General features: G+C 37.5%; 1 protein-coding gene across 2 annotated transcripts in view; it reads right to left on the bottom strand.

The window, feature by feature from the left end:
- Positions 1-19,375, bottom strand: part of igsf8 (immunoglobulin superfamily, member 8) — a 28,752-nt gene extending 9,377 nt beyond the window's left edge. The window contains exons 1-4 of one of the 2 annotated variants that reach the window (XM_038295550.1): positions 19,241-19,375; positions 18,992-19,159; positions 9,637-10,017; positions 5,247-5,708 (exon numbers count right to left, since the gene is read on the bottom strand). In XM_038295550.1, the coding sequence (XP_038151478.1) occupies positions 5,247-5,708; positions 9,637-10,017; positions 18,992-19,049 (901 nt within the window). In that variant the 5' untranslated portion in view covers positions 19,050-19,159; positions 19,241-19,375. The remainder of the gene's footprint in view (positions 1-5,246; positions 5,709-9,636; positions 10,018-18,991; positions 19,160-19,240) is intronic. The other variant, XM_038295631.1, reaches the window with a different exon arrangement.
- Positions 19,376-23,447: the final 4,072 nt, after the last annotated feature.

Genomic DNA, 23,447 nt, shown 5'->3' with positions numbered 1-23,447 from the left:
TGAAGGTTTGTATTTGTAATATGACAAGATCTAAGAAACTTAAAGAGGCTTTGCCTATGTGATAAATCCACTTTTTATTTACATAAATCTATCTTTATTCACTTAGTCTGCATGTCAATAAAATCAAGCGTAATAATAATAATTAACCCATATTTTTACTGTCTGTGCAAAGACTTGTTTACTGCTGAAACGGGATGCCTTTAGAAAAAAAGATGCATCAATTATATAAACAAAAAAAGATCATTGTATTAGTACCAAGAGGCAAACAATGAATGTATAATAGCATGGAGCAAGTCAGTGAGTGTTGTTAGGAAGGAAAACAATGCAAGCACTCATAAGCTTTCATTGTGACCTCAATCTTATCGCAGAGACTGGATGCAAATATTCGTGGTGTAAAGAAACACCTGATAGCCCCTTTATGCAGCATAACAAAATAAAACAAAATAAATAATTTCATTGACATTAAAATCATCATAACAAGTCTACATTCACTACATCGGATGAACATATGCTTACAAAATACCTTTTACCAAATGCTATAAGGTGATTTTCCATTTTTGCAGGGTGAGAAAAAATATGTTTAAAGAAAAGATTATCCGCCACAGCAGTGGTTATCTAAAAAAATAATGAACATGTTAGCCTGACAGAAAGTTATCCTCTCTGCAGGCAAAAAGAGGCCAAGGTGGGAAAAAAAGATTATATAATCCTTTAGAAGCGCTGCAAGGCCAGAAGCAGTCATACGGGCAATCGGCTATTGATTTATAAATCCAGCTGGTTTAGCGATGGGAGGCCAGTGTACGCAGCCTGTCAGTCATGAGATATCACTGTCGGGGCACAGACTTCCAGGAAATTCATTCAGAACGATTTCTTAAATTTTATTTTTTATTTCTGTATGGTGAATAGGGATGGGAATCGAAAACCGGTTCCTGTTAAGAACCGGTTCCGTATTTTCCGATTCCATGGCATCGTTTGGCAGCTCTTTGAATGATTCTTTTTTCGATTCCCGCAGCACCAGAGCCGAGCACGACTTACGTCACGTTTTTTACGTAAGTTACGCAACTTACGCAAGTTACGCAAGTTGGAAGAACTATTCGAGGAGGAAGACAACGAGCTGCGGTCACTTTGTGAATCAAAGCCCCGTCTTTCCTTAGCCCAGAGGGTACATCAGGAAATCCAGCTCTATAAAAGCTTGCCCTCCATCCCCTGCAGGGATAGCGCCACACTGTGGTGGTGGAACAAGCAAGATACGCTGCCCTTGCTATCTGGACTGGCTGAAAACTACCTCTGTGTGCAGGCTTCCTCCATCCCATCTGAGAGGGTGTTCTCCACGGCTGGAGACACCATAAGCCCTGAAAGACCCTGTATCCTTCCAGAAAAAGCAGATATGCTCATCTTTCTGCAAAAGAACTGTTAATTTTCCCTACTACTGTTTTATAATTAGTATTTTTTGTTATTTAAAATAGGTTATTATCCCATCATTTGTTATTAGACATTGTTGGTTATTAAGTTTGTTCTTGTATTCATTTTTCATTTAAACACAGATATTACTCCAGTTTCACATTTCCTGTGGACATCTTGATCTTGTTGAGTTTGTAAGATTGTGCAATAGTTAAGTAAACAAAGTTGATTCTGATAATCAAACTGTTTGTTCTCCTTTTCCCCCCAAATTGGAATCGAAAAAAGAATTGATAAAGAATCGAATCGTTTCATAGAATCGAAAAGGGAATCGGAATCGTGAAAATCTTTTCAATTCCCAACCCTAATGGTGAATTATCTTATAATGCATTTTCATTTTTTGTTTTTATTTGAAAAAAAATCTCTCATTTGAAATAATGACAATTTTATGAGTTTGAGATTCACCTTATTAATTTCCATAAACTATTCTTTGTCCAAACTAAACAATTCATTTCAGTTTAGTTATGTAGCGACAATTCACAACACATGTCATTTCAAGGCACTTTACAGTTCACCAGACCATACAGTCAAATTGATTCAAAGTTTTCTACCTAAGGAAAACCAGTTGATTGCATGGAGTCATTGACTCGAATGCAATCCCTCACACTAAGCATGCTTGTTGCGAAGGTGGAGAGGAAAAACTCCCTTTCAACAGGAAGAAACCTGCAGCAGAACCAGGCTCAGTGTGAGCAGCTATCTGCCGAGGCCGGTTCAAGGAGACATAAGCAAACAGAGAGAAAGAAGTAGAGATACAAAAGGCAACTGTAAAAGGCAGCCCATACAAGAAACACACAGCCAGGCAGACGAGCTCCGATCCAGCTCCCATGTCAGCCAACCAACCTATAATTTAACCTGACAGCCAAGCGCTCTTTTAACGTTCCTCTAATTCAAACCTAGAGTACCTAGAACTTGGAAAGTGTCCAAATACTCAGAGAAGAACAGAGGATAAACTAGACCGGCTGGGGTGTTGTTGGGATTTACTGAGGCCTCATGTACCAGGCGTGCATAGACACACACACAAAAAAAAAATCACCACATTTTAATCCCAAACGTCATGTTTAAAAATGAACGTTATGTTGAAGTGTATGGTAGTTGAAAATGTGCAGTAGCAAGGCAAACTTTTTCAGTCAAACAAGAAACTATAAGGCAGCAAATGTCAACTAACCACAGGGAAATATGACATTTATGAAAAGTAGCTGTAATCTTGATGTGCTTCTCTTTCCTTCTTCTTGTGATGTTTTATGGTGGTTTGCAAACAACTTGAAGGTGCATTACCGCCACCAACTGGACTCTAATACCCCAATTCAAAATAAACTAAATAATTAGCAGGAAAAGAACATAATAAACTTGATATATAAATAAATTAAACGCTATCTAATAAGCCAGTATTCTGAAGAAACTGCAGTATTAAAGGATAACATTTCTTGTTACCTAAACCTTATATTTATTATATCTTTGTCTTTTCAAGGTTTGGTATTAAAATGTATCTAACTTTGACGTTTTCTACAACGTAACATTGTATGCTCTACAGTTTCTTTTTAGTCACAATTTCCTGAGTGATGTTTCCCTATTCTAAAGAGTGAGCTGTAATCCAGTGTGTCCAAATCTGAGTCTTGATATATTTTTGTGTCTTCTCTTCTGCTTTCCCCTCCACTCATCTTTCCTACTTCCCTCTGCATCTTTTTCCATTTTCTGTTTAATGATGCTCTTTACTTCTAATGGACTACAATAAGTATGCTTAAGTAAACAATATAACGCAGTTTATAACATATAATTATTATAGTTTATATAGTATTATAGTAACCATGTTTGTGATTACCTGAATTGTTTTAAACATTAATTATACTTCCACATATAAATTCACATATTCATATGAATTATAATAATTTAGAGACATTACAATAATTGAGCTTAATGCGGCGGTTCGACACAACAGTTCGGGCTTGACACAAACAATTTAAAACAAAAAATGGCTACAGATTTTTTCCTGTTGAATGATGAATGTATATCTTTATATCTTTCTATTTCAGCTATTTGATTTAGTGAGTCTCTGTTACTCATTAAATTGCCGGTTGTGTTATCACTGAGGTCTGTTAACAAAGCCTCTGGGATGGAGCGTCAGCACAGTTACCAAGGTTATTTTGACCAATGGTGGGTCTATCAGGGTAATACTATAGATTTTTTTTTTTTATTTGTAGCTAGGGGCTGAGCGAGGTGGACAAAAATGCACGCAGAGGTTAATTCCATGCATATTGGGATTTATGAACATATTTCTTGTTTGTAGATGAGAAGTTTTTGTCGGAAATTATAGAATTCCTCCCTTCTGCCAACTTTCAGTATAAAGGCTTCATCTGTTTTGTTCATGAGGCCCACAGCCTTTAAACCTCTGTGTGCTGGCTGATTATTCTCAGTTCTGATTGTGAAAAAGGGGATTACAGTATGTTCATCCTTTATTTGAGCTCTCACTTCTGATAACTCTTTACAGACTTATGTAATTTTTACCTCTTTCTATCCTCGAAGCCTTACTTTGCGTCAAATTATTTCCAAACATTCAAATTGATTTTCTCCTTTTTCTGTTACCTGTCATTTATTGGAAAAAAGGGAAAATGCTCCTTTCTTTCTCTGAAAACAGTTACATAGGAAATTAACAGATTATTCACTGACACTGTGAGCCTCAAAGATATGAGATATTAAAAAATCTGTCAGTTATCTCGGTACAGTGTATGCATGTGGTTAAACCTTACATTCTACATTATTTTTACAGTTTTACAGCTAACTTCATACAATGAGTCTCCTTTGCAAACATTACATCTAGCTGTAAACCCATAATACTGAGCTAATTTCCTTATTCCTTTGTCCCCAGCCCTGTAATCTACACAATCTTCTCAGTCTAGGACTAATTTGCTGTTAAACCTGTTTTATATACCCCGTTTACACTACCCTTAAAAAACTGAGCCGAGACCGGTCCGAGCTCAGTAACTGAGATAACTTGTCGTGTGTGAACGGAAACAACCTGAACTGAACCGAGATAGACATAACCGGACCGCGCTAACTGCAGACCAGTTCCCGAGGTGGGTTCGGCTCGGTTTTTTCCTGGCTCGGTTCTCTGATAACAAGAGCGCATGAGCAGAACGCGTCATCGCCGACTGGCTGAACATGCCGATTCACACTCCATTCAAAGATGGCTTCCCAAAAGCCGACTTTCTCAAGTACATCCGCGCAAGGTTGCCGTCTTCGCCTGACCCACCGCAAACACGGAAGTACAGCAATAATAATCAACCATAACTTTCTGAATGTGACGGGCGCCGCCATTTTGATTTGCTTGATTCCCTCCTCCTTCGTCTTCTTCTTCTTGGGTTTTACGGCGGTTGACAAACAGCGTTTGGTGCATTACCGCCACCAGCTGCTTGAGTCCCTCCTTCAATCCTAGCAGTAATACCGCACATCGTCACTAGGAGGCGAGGAGTCAAGGAGTCGAGATAACCGAGATAAGTGTGACGTGTGAACGGTCGTCAAAACTGAGCTTGGCCTGGTTACCGATCCAAGCTCGGACCGGTCTGGGCCTGGATCGGTTTTTCAAGGGTAGTGTAAATGGGGCTATAGTCATCGTCTTTAATGTTATTTAGAAGTAAACACCAGTTATTTCCTACAGGCAAAGAAGTGGAAATTAAAGCTCCAACATTCTTTAAGGGGTTCTTTCTAAAACAAAATCCATCATCAGTTGTGTTGTGGGACTGTTACTATTTGATGTTTAGTTGCAACACAAACCCTGCTATAATGTATCAGCTTACCTAGTGGCTGAACTGTTAAGTTGCCGATATCCAGGGTTCTTTGAGCGATCCTCTGCCATGTGCGATCAGGGTCCCGGATCCATTGCGAGGCCTCACAGAAGTACGACCCAGCATCATCAGGCTGCACGGCCTTCATCTTCATCACGTACAACCCCTGTCCGCCCTCTCCGTTCCTCTTCTCCAGTGTGATCTCTCCATCATCGTAGCGTTTCTTGTAGAACCGTCCTGGAACAACACCCAGAAGCCTGTCGATGGAGATGATCTCTCTTATGGTGCTGACTTCGCCTCCAGCTCCGCTGTCTGAACGCTCTCCTCCGTCACGCTTTCCGAACGTGATGGACAGATGGGTGAGCTGCTCAGACCGGATGCTGGACGAGCATGTCAAAGTTAATTCAGCTCCTTCTGGAACAGGCTGGCTGGTTAGGGAGCGAGTATAGCTGATTTGGAGAGAGTCTGGAATCACTGAGGGACGACAAAAAGACAGAATTTTAATCTTCTCAAAATCAGAAAGACTCTTCTGAAAAAGTTTTATAAAAAAAAATGTTTTGTGTTTGTCGTCTTGCCTTTGTTACACTCATAGGTTTACAGGGTTTGTACAGGAATGAATAACTCTACCTTAATGCTTTTTAATGTTCTTAGAAATAATTTTAATACATTCTCTAGCTTTTTCTCCGACTCAAGCTTCTTTTCTGAATATACAGCTTTGCGATCAAGCAGTTCCACGCAAATACATCGTGATATAATATGTCTGACAAAATTGCTTTTATAAACTTTTTTTTTTTAATAAAGCATTTTAAATGCCACAATAGACACATTTAATGAATTTTAATGCCAATTAAGGCCTTAATTTAAAAAAATAATTGAATGACTTTTAATGATTTTTAATGAGCTGCGGAAACCCTAGTTTAAGATCATTGAATTTTAATGTGATAAAATTTGGGTGACAATAAAGAAAAACAGGGTAAATAAAAAACCCAGTTTGAAAATCATGGTTTTATTTATTAGGTGGAAACCTCCTGATTCTCATTTATTCTGACATGCACTGTGAGCTGTAGGGTCTAATATAGACAGGTGTGTTCCTTTCCTAATCAAGCCCAATCAGTTTAATTAAACACAGCTGGACGGAGGACAACCATCTCAAGGAGGATCAGAAGAAATGGACGGCATGGGAGTTAAATATATTAGTGTCACAGCAAAGGGTTTGAATACTTATGACCATTTGATATTTCAGTTTTTCTTTTTGCAAATTTTTTTTTTTTTCTGTCACGATGGGGTGCTGAGTGTACATTAATGGGGTGCTGAGTGTACATTAATGAGAAATAAAATGAACTTTTTTGATTTAGCAAATGGCTGCAATGAAACAAAAAATGAAAAATCTAAAGGGGTTTGAATACTTTACGTACCCACTGTATAACTGATCCCCCTGCCCTCTGTAACAATAACTGCCATCGAAACTGCGGACACATTTTTTATCCCAATTTATTAATTTTTTTAATTTTATTTAAGCCCATTTGAAAATGTTCTGAAGCATAAATGTCCTTATTATGGTTATGACACCACATCTCAACTCATTTCAAGTCTCAACTTTAATCAGGCAGATCCAAAACCTTAATATATTACATGAAATGTCCCCGTGTGCCTATGATAATAGTTCTTGTGTATACTCTAAGTTGGTTAATCTTAAGCTCTCAAACTGATTACTGGAGAATGTCTTTTAGGATATATAGGGACTATTTACATTTCAGTAAGAGGTCCAGGTCCGGAAGCAGCCCCCACCACCATACCCCCACCATCATGTTTGACTGCTGATTTAATAAAGTGTTTTTATTTTGTACTTGGTTTAATCAGACCTATACTATAAAAAAAAAATCTCTTCTTTTGTCTTGTAAGTACATATATTTTTTTTTATCAAACAGTTGGGGATAATCAAGATGGCATTTAAGTGGATTTGGGTCAGCAGTGGTTCTATCCCTGTCATTGGTGTGTTTTGGTGTCCTTTGTGTTGCTAGGTTGTAAACACTGATGTGAGACTAACAGAAAGTTAATTTTACTTCTGCATGTTCTGTTTTGTTACCTAATAGATGAGTTTCCGCACTAAGAATATCAAAGCATTTTATCACTTTTACACTCAGGGCCAGGTTGGTTAGAACAGGCTTCTTTTTTGCCCTAAAAAAGTTTTTATTTACTCAGTATATATTTGTCCAATACTTAAATTTGTGTAATGGTCTAAAACATTAAAATTTGACAAAAAGAAATAAAACATATAAGAGGGTAGGCAACTGTTTGCACTGTGTTTTTACCTGGTGGCTGTCAAGCACAAACAGCTAGATGGACAGTAACGAGTCGATGAAGTAGAGCGAGGAATGCTGCTGTGAACCGAGTCAAACCCTGATTCCCATTATTAACAAACATGCATCGGGTCGATGCAACGCTCAACTGCTGATAAGATCTTCTCACAAAGTAATCTCCACAACAGCATGAATATGTCGCAATTAAGTATTTTCCATGCTGATGTTCATCACAGTTAAACTAAGAATACTGTCTAGTAACAACGAGAGCTTTTCCATTTCTAAAAAAGAAAGATAATTTTAAGAATTGTTTTTCCTAGGAAAAGCATTAACAGATTTTCTATCAAAAATTGGCAAAAGTGTTACTTAGGTATAGAACTGATGATCAACGCTGATAAGGGGAAGCAAAACTTCTTCAAACTTAGAAACAAAGTCCAGTGGATTGTTTTTTTTGTTTTTCATTTAACTTTTTTGTAATGACTACGACCTGGATCAATCAGAATCTTTACCAGCAAAAACAATTCCTTTTTTAATTGACATGACATTTTCACCAGATGTCGGTAACAATCCGTGGAATTCACACATACAAAGAAATCAAACCATAGATCTCCAGAAATTAAGTTTAATAAAGGGAAATGGCACAGGGATAAGGTGTTGCACACGTGAAGAAAGGAAAGGAAGGGATGGAAAACCAAGACTGCAGCCGAAATCTCTCAGTAATTAGAAAGCAATCCTGCCCCTCGTCAGTGCAAATGATAATCAGCTGGTTCAGTGCCGAATGATGGTCTATAAAAGGTGTCACAAAAGAAACATCTCATGTTGGGTAAAAGCAAAGAGCTTTATCAAGACCTTCCCAACCTTATTTTTTAAAATCTTAATGATGGGATTGGTTACATAAGGATTTCTAAACTTCTGAATGTTCCAGTTAGGAATTGTTGTGGCCATAATCTGGAGGCAGCAAGAACATAATTTCATAATAAACCAACCATTTCCAGATGCTCCTCTCAAGATTTCTGACAGTGGAGTGAAAAGAATTATCAGAACAGTTGTCTAAGAGCTAAAGAACTCTTGGAGAGCTCCAGAATGACATGGAATTAGCAGGTACAATTGTTCAAAGAAAACAATGAGTAATGGTCTCAACCACTATGGCATGTGTACAAGCTCACCATGCAAGACTCCATTGCTGAAGAAAAAGCACGTTAAAGCTCATTTAAAGTTTGCTGCAGCACATTTAGAAAGCCTATGAAATACTGGGAGAATATAGTCTGGACAGATGAGACCTAAATTTAACTCTTTGGATGCCATAATATACATTATGTTTGAAGGTCAAATGACACTGCAGATTACCCTAAGAACACTATACATACAGTAAAGTTTGGAGGTGGAAACATCATTGAGTAGGGCTGTTTGTCAGCATATGGTACTGGTAAACTTCAAATAATTGAAGGAAGGATTAGTGGAAAAATGTAGGGAGACATTCTTGATAAAAATCTGCTGCCATCTAACAGGATGATGAAGATGAAACGTGGGTGGACATTTACAAGGAAACTCTAAATTGGTTTCAGAGAAAGAAAATAAAGCTGCTAAAATGGCTCAGCTAATCACCTGACCTGAATCCAACAGAAAATCTACTAAAAGAACTAAAGATCAGAAGAGGACCATGGAACCTCCAAGATCTGAAGACTGCTTGTGTGGAAGGATGGGCCACAATCAAACCTAAGCAATGCATGCAACTAATTTCTCCAAACAGGAGGCATCTTGAAGCTGTCATTGCCAACAAAGGCTTTTGTAAAAAGCTTTAAATCATTTTCATTGAGTCTATTCAACACTTTTACGCTGTGCCATTTCACTTTATTACAAATAACTTCATTTCTGGGCATCTGTGGTTTGATTTCTTTGTATGTGTAGATTGCATGGATTGTTACCGACATCTGGTGAAAATGTCATGTCAACAGCACCTCTAGAAATATTTTTACAGAGAAAAATTGTAGAGTGTTCACCCGCTGTATATGCTTTAATGTAGTTTCTATAAAAGACTCTGTTGAGTTTTTCAAGATCAAACGTTCAAGAAAGAGAAAGAAACTTAGATTTGCTGGTCTTACCTTTGACAGTAACTGAGCCACTGTAATTTCCCTGGTAGGTAGTGTCCGTGCTTGGTGTATAACACTCATATTTTCCTTGGTCTTCGACCCGAAGCCTCTGGATCACCAGTCGGACCTTATCCCCAGAATCCCTTTCCACCCTGACCTCCCCGTTCCTCACTCTGGCCTGGAAAGGGGTATAAGGGAAACCTTTATCTCTGGTGGACACCACTCCCATCTGCCTTCCACCGGAATCTTCCCTGTAGAGGAACCACTCAAACTCCTGGGTACGCGACCCTTCATATCCGGACACATGACATGGGATGGAGAGAGGGAACCCAGCAACACGGTAAAGGGGTCCATTGGGAAGGGCGACCTCACGGCACAGAACATACTGGAGCACTGTGATAAATTCAGAGAGAGAGAGAAAAATATTTTTATTTTAACTTTAGTTTATCTAGTTACAAGATGAACAATATCTGGAGGTGATGCATGATTAAAAAGCAAAATATAAATCAAAATGGTGATGACAAGATGCACAGGTTCATAGTCTTAGAGAGCTTCTAAAAATAAGATCAAACTTTAGTCTATTCTAAGATTTATTAGGAATGTTTTTATGAATGACTCTCAAAAAGAACAGATTGTTTTCCTAGATGTTTAAAATTAGAAATATATAATACATTTAAAATATTTCATCGATAACCAAGGACCAATATGATTTAAAGGTCACATGTTGAGTTGCTCTATAAAAACATAATACAAAAAAAGCTTTAGAAACTCTAATAAAAATAAAGCATTTCTGTGTAATTCACACATTGTTCATTAAAAACTTTTTGGAAATGATCCTCCAATTGGCTGGGTATAAATGTTTACATTTGTAAACTACAATATAATTATTTTATCATAATAGACAACAATTTAACAATTTCTCTCTGTTGAGAAATGGAAAAACAACTTTTAAATAAAAAAGCTTCCAGAAATCATCAAATGCAAATAGTTTAAGCCTAAGTTGATATTTTTTTCACTTGAAAGAATACACATTACTGGTTAAAAGGACTTGACTCCAGCACAAGGGTAATAGTGAAATACATTATGTCAGTGGCGTTCGTTAATAAACTGAGAAAATGACTTTACAGCTTTTTCTAAAAATATAAAGTGCTGTGGGATATGTTCAGGGTTTTCCACTTAAGCTATTTTTCCGTCCGTCAATCCATCTATCCATCCATCTTCTTCCACTTAACCAGGGTTGGGTCGCGGGGTAGCAGCTTCAGTAGGGAGGCCCAGGTGTCCCTCTCCCCAGCCACTTAGGCCAGCTGCTCTTGCAAGGTGCTCCCAGGCCAGCCGACAAACATAGTCCCTCCAGTATGTCCTGGGTGTCCCCCTGGGCCTCCTCTCGGTGGGACGTGCCTGGAAAATCTCACCAGGGAGAGGTCCAGAAGGCATCTTGGTCAGAAGCCCGAGCCACCTCAACTGGCTCCTCTCGATGTGGAGGAGCAGCGGCTCTACTATGAGTCCTCCCCGGATGACTGAGCTCCTCAGTCAGAGAAACTCATTTTAGCAGCTTGAATCCGGGATGTCGTTCTGTCGGTCATGACCCAAAGCTCATGACCACAGATGAGGGTAGGAACGCAGATCGACTGGTAAATTGAGAGCTTTGCTTTTTGGCTCAGCTCTCTCTTTACCACAACAGACCGGTACAGTGCACGCTTCACAGCAGACGCCGCACCAATCCGCCTATCGATCTCCCGCTCCTTCTTCCCCTCATTCGTGAACCACACCCCAAGATACTTAAACTCCTCCACTAGGGGCAGTACATCCTCCCCATCTCGGAGAAGGCACTCTACCCTTTTCCGTTTCAAGACCATGGTCTCGGATTTGGAGGCACTGATCCTTATCCCGGCCGCTTCGCACTCGGCTGCGAACCGCTCGAGTTACAGCTGTAAATCACGCAATCCTAAGGACACCAAGACGGATCCCCTCATCACCTTGGCTGTGGCTGGAAATTCTGTCCATGAATGTTATGAACAGAATCAGTGACAAAGGGCAACCTTGGCGGAGTCCAACCCTCACCGGAAACGAGTCTGACTTACTGCCGGCAATGAGGACCAGGCTCTGACACCGGTCATACAGTAAAGATCACATGATAATAAAACAATTGAATAAAGTCCTGATCTCAGCTGTGGAAGTGTTGAAGCTTGAGTTGGCTTCCTTTTTTTTATATAAAAAAAGGGAGCCAACAGATTCAATTGTTTTATTATCTTTACTTAAAACAATTATACTAATACGTTAACATTTCAAACTACCCCCCTTAATTCCTTCCTTTAAAACACTCAGACTGCCAGTCAGATTATTTTAGAAACTTCTGAACTATTGATATTTTAATGCACAAACCTCCGAAAGAGTCTACAGAGAAATGCTCTACAGAACAGTAAAGATCCAATGAGCAGAAGTTGTATCAAAAGCTTTTAACTAATACAAAAGCAAGAAAAAAAAACACAAAAAAAACAAAGCCTTTATTTCAATAAATTATCCTGAATACTTCAGTATAACCAACATGGAAACACATAATCTACAACTCCTCTATTAATCAATTCCAGCAAACTTAGGTTATAATTTATACATGTTCATCCAAATTTGACGTATCAGGTGAAAACACATATCCTTGTTTGACAAGCCTTAATTTCAGCTGGAACATATAGATGATGGGTCAAAATTTAGTATTTAAGTATAAATCTTCTGCTTTGCATCAAGCGTTCAGACTGGTAGCAGCAGTGTAACGATGAGTAGAATATTTTTATTTCGGTCTCTTTGGACCAACTGAGGATCACTTAAACAGCATCGCCCTTTATGGCCTGTGACACATAGCAATAAATGCTATCCATAGCAGGAAAACGCGCAACATCAAAATGAAATCAAACAGAGTTACTGACTATAACAAAGTTTTCAATGGGCTTCAAAGGAAAAGTCTTTATACATACTGTTCAATAAATGCTAAGTGTTTTTAATTAAGAGTAAGTTTAATTTGAATGTGCTTTACTGGAGGCATCCATGTATCAGCTGTCGATCAAGTCCCAGTGCTGTATCTGGTGTTTGTCACAACACCCTATTATCAAAGTCCTTTTTAAAAACTTCTTCAAAATGTTGGCTACATATTACCTGTTTTTTCTCTGTCCAGAAGTTTGATGACAAATCCTCCCTCTTCAAGTTGGCAATCCCATTACGAACCCGTGGTCGATCATGAATCAGAACGGTGAAATTTTATCCGATGTATTACAACTTCCAACTGCCATGCACATGGGCATTGTCAGTTTAACTATAGCTCTCGCGAATTTCAATTGTGAAGTCCTCTCAAAATATAAAATAATTGTTGTCGATTGCAAATGGGTCTAGTAGCTGCCACTGATTTTGCTTGTAAAGGGGGGAGAATGGCTATATGTGTACAGCACAGTGACGTCATTACCGGAAGATGTCAGGAGTGAGGTGTTACTATATTTTGGCAAAAATGACCTCTCCCTGACTTAGTGATCATGACAAAAATTATCATTTTCATTTTTTTTTTTTTTTTTTACTGATTAAGGCTATATTCATTAAATCACCACAAAAGTATTAGTTCTAGGTATAGATGATGATCCATTGATTATTTCTTGCTGACCGGACTTTTCCTTTAAAAGTTACCAGATTCCATGGAGGAACAGGGGATCTGGGTGAGAGAATATGCAGCTATCAAATCAGAAGTAATTATATATGTCAATATGAACCACAATTGTAGAGGAGGAAATCAACGCCATAAAACATGTAGGCAGTTCTAAAGGTCAAAGGGTCCAAACATGAGTAGGAGTAAAGTAGGCAGTCAGTTTAACTAAAAAAAAAAACTGGTCTCACCAGAGTGCTTTACTGTCAGTTTTCAAGTTAAGAAAAATAAGAGCAAAAGAAAAATATTAAAAAAGTATAAATACCACCGCATAGTTTTTACTGTTAGAATAAAGAAAATATTGGATTTAAGCAGCAAGAGTTAATTGTCCAAGTATCTATTAATTAACTAGTAATGCTTCTGAGATTATATTAATATTTTATTCGGGGTCTTGAAACACCTAAGAGTAACAAATATTTTTAACAGGTACCGGTAAGTAATATGATTTTAAATCGATCAAGAGACAGAAAGGAAGCCAGTAGAAGACAAAAGAGGAGTTGTGTATTGAGGCCTATTATCTCAAGGTTAAAGATAAGATCCATCACTTGCTAGTCTGCAGAGATTATTGATTCGGAACAATTTACAAAGCATTACACTGGTCCAGAAATAGCTTATCAAAAAAAGGATTTTTTTTATTTTTTTTTTCATCCGAGTCTTTTACATATAGCCTTTTTTTTTGGCAAAAATGCTTAATTGAAATCTGGAACTTTTTTTTTACAACTTAAGAGGCTTTCAAGCATAAAGTGCCTTATGACCGAATGATTGTAAAGAGCCTAAAAGGCAAAGAAAGAGAGGAGAACTGTTTAATGGTTTAGGTGTTGAAAACTAAATTAATTTCATTGTTTCATCATCAACTTTATTTGTACAAAAAAAATCATCACATTGTCCCAACCTTCTAAAAGGAAATATAAATATTTATGACAAATACTTGATATTAAATGTATTGTTTGATACTTATTTGTTCAGTAAAAGCGTTTCCATTTAAATATTATAAATAAGGGCTTTGTTCAGAAAATAGACCAAATTTTGTAACAATATTACTGTATTAAATGGCTCATTTCACTGTCAATGGTTCATAATGAAAAACAATTCAAAATACCAAACAAACCAAATATATTTTGGTAACACATTTTAAATAAGAGACTCAAATTAAAGTGGACACACTTTATTAAAATGTTTTTAAAGATTTTAGTTCATTCTCCTCTACCAAAACAAAAAACTCTAACTAAAATATGCTATGAAACTTCTAAATCCAGTTAAATGTATTCTCCCAAAGATTTTCTTGTAACGGGTACTTTTGTATTTCCTCATTCAAGATATCTCTTCTACACGGCTAATATTGTTGTTTGAATTTTACTGGATTATTGTAAAAAAAAAAATTTTAAATGGTTTTCAGGTGTAACTGTCAAAATAATTCATATTTTACTATATATGCATGAATATGAAAGCATTTCTTGTTGCAGTTATCTTTTTTATTTTTTAGCAGTAACATTGCAAGCACAAGGATTGATCCTCTTACAACGCGGAACACAGGTACTGTTCCAGCTTTCCAGATTTTGTGAGCTTGTAACCTGAGCACTCCAAACTTTATGTGCACTTCCTCCATGTGCACACTTCATAGAGGGTTTAGCATGAGTACTGGGGCTGGGACACTGACTCAGGATAAATGCTCTCAGAATAGTTTAATCCCACTTTCTGAAATGGGCTCCAGGAAGTGATCTCATCAGAATGAAGGTTGTGCTTAGGGGTGTAAATAATTATTGTTTTGTATCGATGCATGGATGCAACAGCCGACTATCTGATGCATCGACATGTTCGCAAGAGTATCGATTCATGCTTTTTTTTCCTCCGGTTTATTTTATTCATTTTCCCGGACTTAATTCTGCGCTAAACCTTTTTTAACCTCCTACCTTGCTTCCTTTAGCCACTATGCTGTTTCCACTTGCACACACTCACTCGCATAAACAGGAGGCAAGACAGATGTATTCTTGTATTCTTGAGAATCAAAATGAATTGAATTGTTGGGTCAGGAAATTGATACTGAATCCAATCGCCATGATGGGTTGGATTTACACCCCTAGTTGTGCTGAGCTGCTAATGAGCAGATTTATGCTCATTTATGCTCAGATACAGATTTATACTGAATCTGGAAGCTAACAGATTTAGTTAGCTTCCCTGGTATTGTGTTTGATTAACCAGATCAGTTTGCAGTAATACTGGTAGGACATAGGGCTCTTTTTGGAGATAGACTGTTGATGATCAGTGGTTTTCCTCAAGTGCCACTTCCCTACATATTTTAGAGTTCTCCTAACTATAACACACCTGACTTATATAAATGAAGGAATCACAGGCTTTTGAAGGACTTGAAGGCTGCTAATCGGATAATGCAATTATTTGAAGCAGGTGTGCTGCAACACAGAGACATCTAAAACCTGCAGGGTAGTGGTACCTGAGGAACAGGTTTGAGAACTATTGGTATAAACAACCATATTATGGATGCCCGTCCCAAGTTCAACAAAAAGCAGAAATATACAACAGAGGATTGGCTAAAGAAACGCTGCTGACGACTGCTTGCTTTTTCATCCTCTGCTCATCTCACCAGCCACACCTTTGCATCTTAGTAACTATCTCACTTTAATTAGTTTATAGGAGGTGAGCTTCCTTTTTTAGTTTAGTTTAGTTTTTGGAATCGGAGGAAAGTAATTGCATTTTTGTTTGAATTAATTTGGATTTTTTTTAAAGATTTTTTGTTTCTTGTTTTGGCATTAAGCTCATCTTGAAGGTACATACACTCCTTTTTTTGTAATAACCTGCAAAAACAAAAGAATGTAAATAAAGCATGTTAAACTGATCCTCTTTGTTCTGTGGCTGTTTTGCGTATGAGGAAGACGAATCAACATATTATGGTCTGTCCACTCCTAGCCAGGTTATAACAAGGTCTGCTGAACATAGAAATATAAACAAATAAACAGAAAACAAATGCAAAGCAAGAATTCCCAACATTCAAAGTACCATGTCATCACATTTATTGAATCAGTGGCAGTGCAGATATTGATCTGCCTGGAAAGCAGGAGGTAAAACAGCTAAACTGCTACTGTGTCTTACCCCAAGTTACTGTAAACTAGAAACACTTCAAAAGATGGCTAACCACCTTCACAACTAGAAAAACAAGTTAAGGCAGTTGTAAAATTCCCATCCACTGTTTAAGTGGTTGAGTGAACAGTAATGGAAGGACTAGATATCCCATAAGCAACAACCCGCCTGATCACAACACACACTCATACAACCCCACATAGATAAAGTCATGGGAGACTACAAAGAAGCTTAAGCCGATCACGTCCTAATTAACATTGGACAGTCCGACAGGGCTGGGGGACACCACAATACCCAGTGCTGTATGGATTAGAGCCTATGCAATAAAGAGCCTGGGGGATAAGGTCTGAACCAAAATACAAACAGAGATTGGTGTTGCACGATCTAACAGCCCCACAGGAAACTGCTTCTGAAGGTATGAGAGCATGGACATTCAGTAAAAGGTGTGGAAACCCCTAAAGCATCTATACAAACCTGCAGCATTTACTACATTTCTAACTGAAATTAATCAAAGATTTATATCTTCTTACAGGGATTGCAATTCGGCTTTCTTGGATATATAGGCAAAGTCAGTTTGCTGAGATAACAACATGCAATCTCTGCAAAGACTGCACAATATGAGATCAGCCATCAATCTTCTGTTGAGCTCACCCAAGACAAATTAAGACAAGTTCACGATATTGCATGATATGTTCTCAGACAGAAGCTAATAGTTGTTGCAAGAAAGAGGATTTGTTGTGACATATGTGAATTACAAACTCACTACAAAACATCTTGCCAGGAGCAGTCAGATGTGTTACCCTCAATAGTGTTTCGGATCAATGAAATGCAGCAACGTGTATGACATCAGTTTGCATAATTTTTAGCTGGAATACCCTCTAATTCTTTTTGAAAGAAAGCAAAAGGACACGTTGGTTTGCCTTCGTGGATGGGAAGATGTTTGCTCGTCTCCCTGCTACTTCTACTGTTATTGGCTAAAAACATAACATGGGAGGCAGATACCCAATCAGTTTGATAAAATTGTACTGAATGTGCCTCCCTTTTGCAAACACTTTCTATATGAGGCTTTCCAGATTGATATGTGTGGTTCAATTTGAATTCTACACTGTATCAAAATCTCTTATGCCAGGTTAAACCAATAGGCCCTGCAGAAGACAGTGAGGGAAGCAGATATGATAGGCAAAAAAATGCCAGCTCTATTCAGAACTCCTCTGGAAATAATTTTACAGAAAAGAATTTTTCTCACAATGAAAACCATTATGGACAAACTAATTTCAGCATCCTCTTCATCAGACTGTCATACAACAGTTATAATAACACTGAATTCCCCTTTGGAACTGATTAAGTATTATTTAATTGTTCCAAAAAAGTTAAAAAACAATCCACTGGAATTTGTTTTCCAAGTTTGAAGACATTTCGCTTCCCATCCAGGAAGCTTTTTCTTGCCACTTGATGGACCAATAGCAAGTTGGACTCAGCTCTCAAAAAACCTACAATGCAGCAATAGAGTTAATTACTTCCCGCAATCATAATTCTCATCACCATGCAGGGAACCAAGACAACTCGCCTGGTCAGCCAGGCCAACAATGCCCGTAATGACTCCCGCTTTAAGAGGCATAGACCAGTATTGGGTATTGCAGGCTAACAAATACCTCAACGACCCCCCTATACTAAGGGGTGGACCCGTTCTTCCGGTTCAATTTGCATGTTTTCTAGGCCAAAACAATTCTTTGTTGGGCTCACTATAAAGCTTGGAACTCAACGGTAATTCTGACATTTTGAATTTAAAAAAACTTCCTGGATGGGAAGGGAAATGTCTTCAAACTTGTAAAACAGTCAAAAAGTCCAGTGGATTAAGCTATTGTGTCAACTTTTTAAACTGCCACCAGTCAAACTTTACATAATCAGAGCTGCTTTATTATTATATTTTCAGTATTGTTTATCTGTATTGTCAATTGAGCCTTTTACATGTTACCTGAAAAATGTGTCTCTTTTTGTGTACTTCATTGACCACACACTGCAATGACAGCATATTGATTTGAACTAAAACCACCCAGTGAAAACAGAGGACATCACAATACAGCTTAGGATTTAGTTTTGCAAAAATAACTCTGCCAAATGACCAATATATAGGAATAAAATCCCAATGCTAGGGACAGCTTTAAAATAAGAGGCGTCGGCCTCGGCAGATGACCACTCACACTGAGCCTGGTTCTGCTGGAGGTTCCTTCCTGTTAAAAGGGAGATTTCCTCTCCACTGTCGCTACAAGCATGTTTAGAGTGAGTATTGCATTTGAGTCAATGCAATCAACTGGTTTTCCTTAGATAGAAAACTTTGAATCAATTTGACTGGATGATCTGGTGAACTGTAAAGTGCCTTGAGATGACATGTGTTGTGAATTGGCGCTATAGAAATAAACTGAATTGAATTGAGAGAGAAAAAAACACCAGTGGACTTAAGCAAGGTAATAAACACAAAATAAAATGTCTGGGATCCAGATTTCTCCTAAAAACAACCACTGGAATAAAATCCGTCCATGCATGTGAAAGATGGTGAGATGGTTGGAAGAAAACAGACGCAGATGTACTCACCCCAGTGCACAAATAGGAATATTTCTGTTTTCATCTTCGGAGCCATCGCAGTCCTCATCTTCTCCACCGCCCCTCAGGTCCAGATGGATTATGTTGATCCAGATCTCCGTTTTCCTTTGCGCGTTTACCGCCGATCATAGTTCACCTCCACCCTGCAGCGGTGTTAATCTAAAATAAATAAAACAATGCAAAATATTTCACCCACTTTGAAAGGAATCCGAATGAATGGAGCTTCTGAGGATTGTTTACCCTTTTTTCTATTTAGCGCATCTATAGGCGCTCTGATAACTGTGATTATGTTTTCAGATCAAACAGCCTCGCCGTCCATTGAGAGACTGTCTGTCCACCACGGGAGGGAGGGGGGGGAGCTGCATGGGTGTTTGCAGGGGGGGGGGGGGAAGAGGTGGAGAAAGAAAGAGGTGGAGCTTAGATGGATTAAAGTGGAGCACAGTGAGTGCCATTGGTCACGAAACGGACTGTGGTGTTATAAACCAATCACAATAGACTTTGGAAAAAGCGGAAAAACTTCTTTAGAGTGATTGGTCACAAGGGGGCGACAAAGAAGATCAAATAAAAATCTCAATGTAGACAAGTTTTATTTTCATCTTGTATCCAATTTATCAGTTTTTCTTGAGTTCTAATTCCGATTTTACAGAAAACTAATTTTATATTTATTTATATATATTATATTGACTTAATAAGACATATATTTTTAATTAAATCTAATTGAATAGGAATTTCATTTCATGCATCTATCTTAATGTATTTCAATCCCTTGCCCTGTTTTTAATTTTTATGTTTTTCTGTGCCCCAATGAAAACTAGATGGCCCCCTCCTGGCCCCCTGGTACATTTGGTCTAGAATCACCACTGGAGCAGTGCAAATAAATAAATAAAAAGATATGGTGCAAAATGCAGTAGAAACAATTAGTTGAATTGAATGAGAGTTCTTAATATTTGTCTGTGGAGAAAACTTTTTGACATCAGTGAGGTGGATTACATCTAGGAAATAAAAAAAAACAACACAAACAATAACTGTCAATATTTTGTAAAGAATCAAAAAAATATATTCAGTATAGAATTGTGTACCAAAGGTTTGGAGAATTACTTGGTTTTTATTATGGAAATCTGCATATTGGCTTTTTTCTATGAAGATTTATTAAATGAAATGCATTTTAATGCAAAGCTTTCAGTTGCAAACAAAATCCTCCTACGCATTATGTGTTTTTATTTCTGCTACCATCCAAATGACCTCAAGAAAGAGTGCTATAAGTGTTACTATTATTGAATTAAAAATATCAGAATTTTTGTTTTGAATTGAAGTTGCTACTAAAGCCTTTTTACTTTTGTTAATTATTGTTCCCTATAAGTAGGTTACACACATGTGCCATTATGCCTTTGAAAGATGCTGCTGGTCAGACTACGACCAAATTTCACAAGAGATTCGGGGAAAGCATCCATCTATGATGAAAGCCGCAGGTTACCTGAGCAATTCTAAGAAGAGCTGGGGTCATCTGCTTAAAAGGTTCTAGGATCCTGATGTCTAAACACTCGTCAAAGAACCAACAAGACAGTCATCATCAGTTAAGGACTAGAGTACTGATAAAATACAGTTGTGCTTGAAAATGTACATACCCTTCCTCTAACATATCTTAAATATTTAACTTTACTAACTAATCATTTACTGCACTTTTTAATTACCTTTTCAGTTTTGTGTTATTTGAATTACTGGTATGAATTAATACTTTTCTTTAATGGGAAGGTATGTTAACTTTCAGCACAACTGTATACCACTTCATTCCAGTAGTACGATTAGTCATCCACAAGATGGAGACATTCAGTGCCATGCTGGCAAGGCTTTAGGTATCCAAGAAAACTTTTCATTTATGTAAATAAAACCGCAATGTTTTGATTAGGCAACAAGTTTGATATAATGTCACACCGAAGAAATGTAGAGTCCCAGTAATCTTTGTTAAAGAGACATTTATTTTCACATGCAAATCCATCCATCCATCCATCCATCCATCCATCCATCCATCCATCCATCCATCCATCCATCCATCCATCCATCCATCCATCCATCCATCCATCCATCCATCCATCTTACGCCCAGACATCCCTCTCCCCAGCCATTTGGGCCTGCTCCTCCGTGGGAATCCCAAGGCCCTCCCAGGTCAGCTAAGAAACATTTGCAAAAACAATACTTTTTTTTTTTTTTTTTTTTTACCAGCTTTCAAGGTATTCATATTCATGTTTTTCTTAATATCAATATAAAAGAGCCTCCATAAAGCTCTAGTTGAACCACCAGATTTATTTGCAGTTTAAAAAAAGAAGTTTGTTGTATTTTCTGACACAATAAAACTGCAATAAACGACAAGTCTGGCTTTTTGATCAATGTTATGTATCATGTCTATCTGCAATAAAAATGTAGAAAATTTTCTCATGTTAACTGATTAAAAGTAGAAAATCATTACAGCTTGAGGTGGAAGGTCTAAAAACCTTTCACTTTAACCTCTCATTATAAAAATGTGTGTTATTCAGTAGTGAATAAAGACAGAGATGTTCCACTATAGTCTATTGACCCTTTTTTCTCCCATTTTTCCTTGCCTCACTTTGAGCTACATGGAAACCTGGACGACTTTACAGCATGGCTCAGTAGCTACAGAGGAAGTCATTAGGGTATTCTGGATTAACAAGGCGGCAGGCAGGATATGCAGACATCAGCAGGAGCACACACCAGCACTGAGGGATGGCACTCATGCAGAGAAAACTTCCTCAGTCTTATGACTTCTAATATATCAACGTTTTAACCAAGTTGGACAGCTAGAACACGATGTAGTGCTTCTTGGGAAGTAAAATAAACCTCAGGAAGCTGTGCTAATCTACTCTCTGATCATAACCATATTTATGTGAATGGCTCACGGAATAATAAAATCTCTTTAGAGGTTATGTTCTCTAATTTTGCAATTAAATCAAGTTTTCTTCTCTTGTGGAACTTTTTTCAATTAGTCAATAATCTAATCTTTTTTGATATTTACTACATAATTCCCATTCAGTTGGCAACTTAAATGATAATCCTCTTGAAACTGAAACCTTGTGTTTTTATTTATTTACTTTTTTAAATAAAATATTCTCTATATTTGATTTAAGACGCTTCTTTTGTTTACATTGAACTTCATGTGCTCTGCTGGGTCTTTTTTTTTTTTTTTTACAAAGTAAAATGAAGCTGATAACAAAAAACTGTTAAAATCAACCACATAACATGATAAGTGTGTAAAAATATTCAAGTGGATTTATGTTTATTTTTTCAGTCCTGGCTCTTTTGACCACTTGGGGACAGTAGAGTTCAGTGAATCCTTAACACCTGGATCAGACAAGCAATGAAATAATTGCTTAACTGATAAAGGTTAAGGTCTGATTACGTTCAAATCTTTGTTTCTATGAATTTTCTTGATTTTTTTACAAGCTGTTTGAGGGTTAATTTGCACCATAACCTTTATTTTACGTATCTGCTGAAAAATCATGAGAACTAATCAGAAGACATAAGCTAAAGGCTTGTAATATTTAAAGTCTTCTTATTGTGTATTTTATATGATGGTATCTAAATCATAATAGAATACATCACCCCTAGTGAAAATAATCAGGGCGTCTTGTTAAACACTGTGCTCTTTTAGAGGAAATCTCCATACACTGATGTCTAATATTTAGATTTATTATTATTCATCTCTGACAAAGAAAATCATTTCAGTCCAGGTAAAAGCCTAAAATAATCTGGTTTTCCAGATATTTTCCAAATGACGTATTCAAAGTTGGGAAACCGGACACCCATCTGCCCAATAGCTAGTGTTACAGCCTGTGGTTTAAACAGCTTAAGTGAGATGCTGCCTATAGCGATTTATCATTATCTGACATTGGTCTGAGGAAACCTTGCTCCTTTTTTCCTCACTCTCAGCTTTGAGATATTCAAGAAGTTTCCTGCATATGCATGCCTTTTTACATCTTCCTGCAACATCTCAATGGAGATTGAGCTCTGGCTTCACCATCCCAGTATGCTGGTGAAGATTCTCAGTCATCCAGGTCATCGTCATTCCAAATAAGCAATAGAAAAAAAAATTCTCTGGACTTTGGTTCCAGATTTCAAATTTGGAAACAAAGTCCAGTGGATTTTTTTTTTTTTTTTTTTTTTTTTACTTTTTTTGAAATGACCATCCCAGGATTTATGTTTCTAAACTTTTGCACAGGGCTACCGTAATTGGTGAAGCACTTGGTAGTACTGTGGGCTTGCAACAGGTATGACCCTGGGAACAAATCCTTTGTAACATGCACAGTTGGAATACATTGCTGTCGTGTGATTTAGTTTTGCTCAATTACCCTTTGGTGAGAGCATGAGTTTGCATTGTCTCATGAATGGAAGGGATGAACTAATAGGTTGCAGCCAGGCCTTAGTAGATGTACTG

This window comes from Cyprinodon tularosa, unplaced genomic scaffold (assembly GCF_016077235.1).
Source record: "Cyprinodon tularosa strain WSP-4 unplaced genomic scaffold, ASM1607723v1 ctg10, whole genome shotgun sequence".
NCBI lineage: Eukaryota > Metazoa > Chordata > Actinopteri > Cyprinodontiformes > Cyprinodontidae > Cyprinodon > Cyprinodon tularosa.
This window is presented reverse-complemented; position numbering and strand designations above follow the sequence as displayed.